Consider the following 6,622-nt stretch of genomic DNA (forward strand, 5'->3'; position numbering starts at 1 on the left):
AATTACAATTCTTAAATTGATGACAAAAATACCTGTAGGATTTGCAGCTGGTTGGAAAAATACAGGTAACTTTATGCTTCGAGTAGGTACTTTTTTTTTTTATTAGTGTAGATATGGTTATAACCATATTATGGCATATACAGTTTAATAATTTTTTCGAGTAGGTACTTTTGTCACCTGCGCGCAGTTTGCAGACGCGACTAGCACTAACCATGCCCAATGAGACTGCTGACTGACTGGCTCACTCAACTCGTGCATGAATCACCCGCGCCTCCCCCGCGCTGCGTATCCTGCGGCCCGGCCCGCCTGCGCCGCGTCTCTTGTTGCCCGACCCATCGACACCCCCCCCTTCTTCTAACGCCACTTCTTCAAAATAGACTCGCCCAGGCCGAAAACCAACTTCTGCGCATGGGCCACGAAGTTTCAATCGCACTGTACGCACGTGGTATTTTGTGGAAGAGCCACACTCAAGGGGCCAAAGAGCCGCATGTGGCTCGCGAGCCGCGGTTTGCCGACCACTGGTCTAGTGCATGTTTTTTTGGTAAACAAATACACTCATCTCTATTGGGGGTTGTGGAATTGCTGGGTTATGGTGTAGGCACATGTTGAGTTTTAGTTCTTACTGCAAAGCAGTTTTCCATAATGGTTGACCATTTGATACTCCGACTAGCAGCTATTCCTTAACATCATTGTCAACACTTGGCTGTCAGCCATCCTGGTGAGTGGGTTTAACTTGCATTTCCCTGTAACTAATGAGATTGAGTGTTCCCTGGTTGTGTGGTGTCTTTTCCTGTGAGGTGCCCTTGTTCTTTTCACCCTGGTGGTTCTCCTCTAGCTGACAGCTACAGCTCTGGCCCAGGCCTTCAGCAGACTCAGATCCGGACAGCCTAGGGAGCAACAGGGAGTGGGGGTGGGGCCATGCAGGTGCTCTCCACTGTGGGCATGCTGTTTTCAGGCCATTGGCCAGGGCAGGCCCCCTGTGTGCGGACACTTGGCCTCTAGAGGCTGGTCTCTGACCTCCATCGCAGCTCCCCAGGGAGCGGGCCATCCTCTTGGCTGAGGTGCCTGGTGTTTCATCACCGCAGGACTGCGTCACAAACACCTCAGCAGAGGCGCCACCCTCAGTGGGAGGACAGGGCAGGATCCAGGCGGGAAAACTAGGGATCTTCCAGTTCCTCCCCTTGCCTTAGCCCAAGCTACTGCTGGCTTCTTAGTCGCTGAAATGAGAATGTAAAAAGTGACTGGTGTGCCGAGCATGGGCCAGGGCCTCCACCACTGCTTAGCTGGGAGACCCAAGGTAACTGCTTTCCCTCCCTGTGCTTCTGCCGACCCCAGGTGTGGTCACTGCCTCTCTGGTGGGTGGTTGGGAGCATTTAACACATTAAGCGCCCTGTCAGTCACCGGTGACGGACACTATCTTTCCGTCCAGAAGACAAAACGGGCTGGGCGCTTAACGTGTTAAGAGAGACTCCATGGGAACGCTGTCACCCTACTCACAGCCACCCAGCTGGCAGTGACTCCCGGACTCTGCAACCCTGACCACTCCAGGTCACACGTGGCTGCCTTCACTTCTCTCTTTCCCATCACAGCAGCCATGTGTTTGCGGGTTCTTAGGGGCTAGGCTGTGGGCTGAACCTTTGTACACACTGGGCGCGTCAGTGCTGAATCACGGAGGCTCCTTGAGGTGAAATGAAGTTGCTGGGTTGGGAAGGGGAGGGGAGAGGAGCGCTGAGATTGGACACCAGGCCCTGTCCTTTCCTTCCACAGCGCCCTTCCTTTGGACTCTGGGTCCATCCCAGCCCTTTGGGAACTATTCCAAACTGAACTCCCTCCTGGGAAAGTGCAATATTGGCCCCTGTGTTGGGGAGGAATTCCCTAAGCTCCCACTGCAGCTGCCCGGCCCTAAGTGTGCTCCCAGGGACCTCTCCTGGCTTCTGACCTGCAGCCACGTGGGCCCTTGGCAGTTCTCCCTGCTCACAAGCTCCTTTCTGCTTCAGGGGCTTTGCACTTGCTGTTGCCCTGCCTGGAATTCTTTTGCCTACATTTCAGGACTCACCCTGCTCACATGTCCCCCACAGCATGTGGCTAACATAGCTCCTTTCCCTGCCGTCCTTTTCTCTTGCTTTATTTTTATTCTCAGCGGGGTCGCCACCACCTGCCATTGTTATGTGTCTGCTTCCCCCACTGAAATGTGTCTTAGTGATGCTCTGTGTCTGGCACCCAGGATAGTCTCTAGAACTTAGGACACCCTCAAACAAATTGGTGGCATGATTAGACTCTGGAAGTGTTTCTGTGGCTGTGTCTGTTCCTGGGCTGGGGAGTGGGGGGCGTCTACTGGGGAGACGTGGATTCATTCATTGTGTACTCAGCCGATACCCAGACGTGGTGCTGGCTCACTGTGAGCACTAGCAGGTGTGGGGAGAATTGGTTGAGGAAGTGCACAGAGGGCACCCAGTGAAGCCTCTGAGGTCAGGAAGGCTTCTTGGAGGAGGAATCGGTTCAGCTGAGACCTCGAGGAGGGAGAACTCACGAAGGTGTGGGGGATGGAGGCCAGAGGGAAGGGCCTAAGTGACAAGCAGGCAGAGAGTAGGATGGGGGAAGAGGGATTGGGGAGGTGGTGCCAGCTGTAATCATTGTCATGGTCATTAGCCTTTATTGAGGGCTTTCTAGGTGCCTCTTGGCTCACAGGGAGAGAAGGCCAGATTTAGATGGAATGTAGGAGCTGAGTGCAGAGGTTGAGAACCCAGGGAGAAGACTGGTTAGGGGAGAGGAGAGGAGATGATGGGAGGTGAGGGAAGGTGGGGCCCGGTGGGAGAAGTGGTTAGGAAGCTGGGTGGCTGGGACCCACTGGTCAGCAGGGTAGGAGACAGTGGAGTACAGGCGGGCGGAGGCCGGGTCCTGAAGGGCCTTGAATCCCAAGCCTAGGAGCTTGTCACTTTCCCGAGGCCAGTGGGAAGCCACGGGAGGGTTTTGAGTAGGGGAAGGACAGGGTTAGGTTTGAGGGTCCTTCTAGCTGTGGAATCGGGGAAAGATAGAAGGGGAGGAGTCCAGGGGGCAGGTATAGCGGGACCCTGCTGGGAAAGGATAGCGCTGGCCCTGAGCCAGACTCAGGGAGGGCTGGATGGAGAAACTGGTCACATTAGTGATTAAAACAGACTGGTGGGATATTGAGGATGGAAGGTCTGACAGTCCTGGGTATTGGGTTCATGGGGTGTGAGTCCTTTGGGGGGCCTGTCATGCCTGCTGGTGAGGGGAGCCCCTGTTGCTGCTTCTGGCCCTGTCTTTGCAGGTTGGAGTTCAGAACATGATTTCTCAGCCCGCTGTTTACTTCCCTGTCACTGTTCATCTTGTCTCTCCCCTGCTTCCTCCCACTTACCTTCTTCCCTCTGCCCAGCCCGGCAGCTTGCCACGGTCACATGCCAGGCAGTAGTGTGTCCAGCCCACCAGCTCCCCTGGGGCACGGGAGAAAGCTGATGCCCACAGTGTCCCTAGAGGCAGCTGCCACTTCTCTGGGGGCCACCGTAGCTCCTGACCTCCTGTCCGCAAATAACCCTAGGCGAGGAAAGGCGAAAGGCGCCTTGGGCTCTGTGGCTCGTGGCTCCTGCCCAGGCCTGCAGCTCCAGGTAGGGGCCGGGCTGGTGGCTGCCTCCTGTCCTTCTCCCCTCCACCCTCCCGCCTGGGAACCTGAGACAGAATCAGCAGCCTCGGCGTCTGTCAGTCTATCAGCTGCTGGTCCCTGAGGACAGAAAGGGAGGTCTTGGGGAAGGAACCAGGGCCTTGATCAAGCCCCCAGGACTGGCTCCTGGGCCCCAGACAAGTGTCTGCACAGTAGGTTGCTTTCCTGGAGCACCTGAGGCCCTCTTTTTTTTTTTTTTTAATAGGGGCAAGGAGGGACCTGAGGCTGCGGCTGACATGGGGTGGCCTGAGGCAGGGGAGTGGGAGTACTTGGTTTGCTAAAGATGGCAGGTTGTTGGCCTGGTTTGGAAAGGAGAGAGTGAGTGAGGGTGTGTGTTTGCTGGGGGGTAGCAGGCAGATGCTGTTGGCTTTGAGCACTCCCTCAGGTGCCCAGGGCTGTCTGATTCATCTAGGTTACCTCAGTGTTGGGGCATGGGAGTGACGCTGGGGGTGGGGCCATAGCTCCCTTACCACCCTCCCAGCCTGGGGTGAGGGTGGGTGGATGGGCTGCTTCTGCTCAGTGTGGGTGTTGTGGGTGTTGAGCACAGGGTCTGGCCTGCACATAGGCCAGGGAGCTCTGATCCCTGCAGAGTAGGGCTCTGTGGCCAGGGTTGTGTCCTTCCCGCTCCCCCACCCCTAGGTTGGGGTCCCCGGAGACACAGCCACATCCCCCCCACTCCCACCCACTAGTTCTCCCACTCTCACTGGCTCCACCATGTACAGAACAAACAGCATCCACAGGGGCCACAGAGCCTGGAGGTCCCCTGGGAAGGGGCTGGGGCCCAGTCTCCCTCCAACTCTGATGAGCTCCTCTCTTGTCTTGCAGATTGTGCTCTGTTCCTGCATGTCCTGCTGCCCTGAACTGTCCTGAGCTAGGTGACAGCGTGTCACGCTGCCACCATGAACGAGGTGTCTGTCATCAAAGAAGGCTGGCTCCACAAGCGTGGTAAGGGGCCACTTATGCCTGTGGGATTGTGCATCTCTCTCTCTCTCTTCCTTTCTCCCCCTCCCCCTCCCTCCCCCTATTAACTTAATTAGGGTACTCCTAAGCTGGCCTTTGCTAAAAAACGTCTTCCTCTCCCCCTCACTTTCCTCTCCCCCTCCCCCTCCCCTCCCCTCTCCTCCTGGCAGCTGATGTTGTGAGAGGCAGAGGTGCAGGGTCTTCACAGCATCCCAGCCAGTAGCTCTTTACCACTCATTTCATGAAATCCTTCAGCAGTAGTCTGGGCAGAAGAGCTGTGGCTCTGCCTGGGGCCAAGTCTCCAGGTCTGCCTAGATACTTTGCATGAGCCCACAGGCCAAGCCTTGAGCTCTGCTTCTGCACTAGTGATTTCATTCATAGCCCCATTTTATAGGTAAAGAAACTGAGGCTCAGAGAAGGGAAGTCACTTAATTGAAGTAACACACTCATTCAGCAAATACTCATCGAATGTGTGGTTTATGCCAGGGTGTCCCAGGCTCTGGAGACAGCGTGATGCCCTTATGGAATTTCCATTCCATTGCGAGGTGGGGACAAACAAACAAATATGCAGACATGTGATGGTAGTGGTGATAAGTACTGTTGTGAAAATAGAAACTCTGAGAGGGAAGGGGCTGGAGAGAGATGGGTGGTCAGGGGAAGTCGTTCTGAGGAGATGAACAGAGGCTGGAGCAGGTAAGGGAGCGGGGTAAAGGTGACACAAGGACAAAAGTGGAAGTGTGGCTGGAGCAGAGAGTGAGGGAGGGAGAGCAGGAGGAAGTGGCACAATGGAAGTCTCTAGGTGATTGGAAGCCGAGGAGGTTTTGAATCGTGGTGTCACCGATCTGGTATTCTGGTGAGCAGCCAGTGACTGAAGGTATTTACAGGGTAAAGACTAAGAGACAGACCTCTAGGTCCCAGGCTGCCCGTCCATAAAACTGTGGCACTTACCAGCTCTGCTGCTGCGTGCAGCTGGGAAGAAGCACAAGCTGAGAGCTGGCTTGTCCAGGCTGAGGAGGAAGGAGGCAGGCTGTCCTGGCCTCCTGGACCTTCCTCTAGGGAGGGAGGGTTTCAGGCCTGTGATGGCTGCTCTTTATGTACTTTCATTCAGCAGACATTTATTGAGCAGCTGCTGTGTTCCAGGCACTTATCTGGGCACTGGGAATATAGCAGTGAACCAAACAGGCAAAATCCCTGTCTTCATGTTCATGTCTTACATTTAATGGTGAGGGCAGTGGCACTGGTGGTAAGTGCCATGGAGAAAAACCAAGCATCGTGTACAGGAGGGGCTGTGAAACAGGCAGGGGGCACTGTCATAGACAGGGTGGTCAGAGAGAGCCTTGCTGAGAGGGGCCCATTTGAATAAAGACCTGAGGGAGGCAAGGGAGTGAGTCCCATGGCTAACGGAGGCAAGAGCATGAGGGTGAAGGGGACAGCCCACGAGTCTGGAGAGGGGGGTGGACAGGCATGTTTGAAGAGGGCAGGGAGGCTGATGGGGCTGGCCTTTAGGGAACAGGGAGAAATGCCCACCCCTCCTGCCCTGTCCTAGGCTGCAGACAGCAGTGATGAGGGGCAGAGGCAGTTCCCCCGGGCTAGGCCTCCCCCATCAGACTGGGCAGGGAGATCTATTCCTGTTGCCCTCAAAACAGGGGTGTCATTCAGGACATGTCAGTCTACCTCTCAGATTGGGCCTTGTGTTTGGGGCCATCGATGGAACTTTCTGAACCTGGGCAGATGTCAAGGTTCTAACCCTGGCTCTGCCACTTCCTCTTGGTGTGACTGTGAGTAAGCTGTCACCTCTCTGAGCCTTGGTTGCACATTTGTAAAATGGGTTAACAACGCAGGCCTCTGACGCTGTGAGCTCCTTGAGGGCAGGGGTTTGATCCAGCTTGTTTGCTGCGGTAGCCCCAGTGCCTAGAAAAGACATGGCATGCAGTAGGTGCTCAGTAACCAATTGTTGAATGAATGGTTGAGGTTGTGTGTGTGTGG

General features: G+C 55.3%; 1 protein-coding gene across 2 annotated transcripts in view; it reads left to right on the forward strand.

The window, feature by feature from the left end:
* Nucleotides 1-4,501: 4,501 nt before the first annotated feature.
* Nucleotides 4,502-6,622, forward strand: part of AKT2 (v-akt murine thymoma viral oncogene homolog 2) — a 41,622-nt gene continuing 39,501 nt past the window's right edge. For both annotated transcript variants that reach the window (XM_014541727.1, XM_005868806.2), the window contains exon 1: nucleotides 4,502-4,621. In XM_014541727.1, the coding sequence (XP_014397213.1) occupies nucleotides 4,576-4,621 (46 nt within the window). In that variant the 5' untranslated portion in view covers nucleotides 4,502-4,575. The remainder of the gene's footprint in view (nucleotides 4,622-6,622) is intronic.

Source organism: Myotis brandtii, unplaced genomic scaffold (assembly GCF_000412655.1).
Source record: "Myotis brandtii unplaced genomic scaffold, ASM41265v1 scaffold277, whole genome shotgun sequence".
Classification (NCBI taxonomy): domain Eukaryota; kingdom Metazoa; phylum Chordata; class Mammalia; order Chiroptera; family Vespertilionidae; genus Myotis; species Myotis brandtii.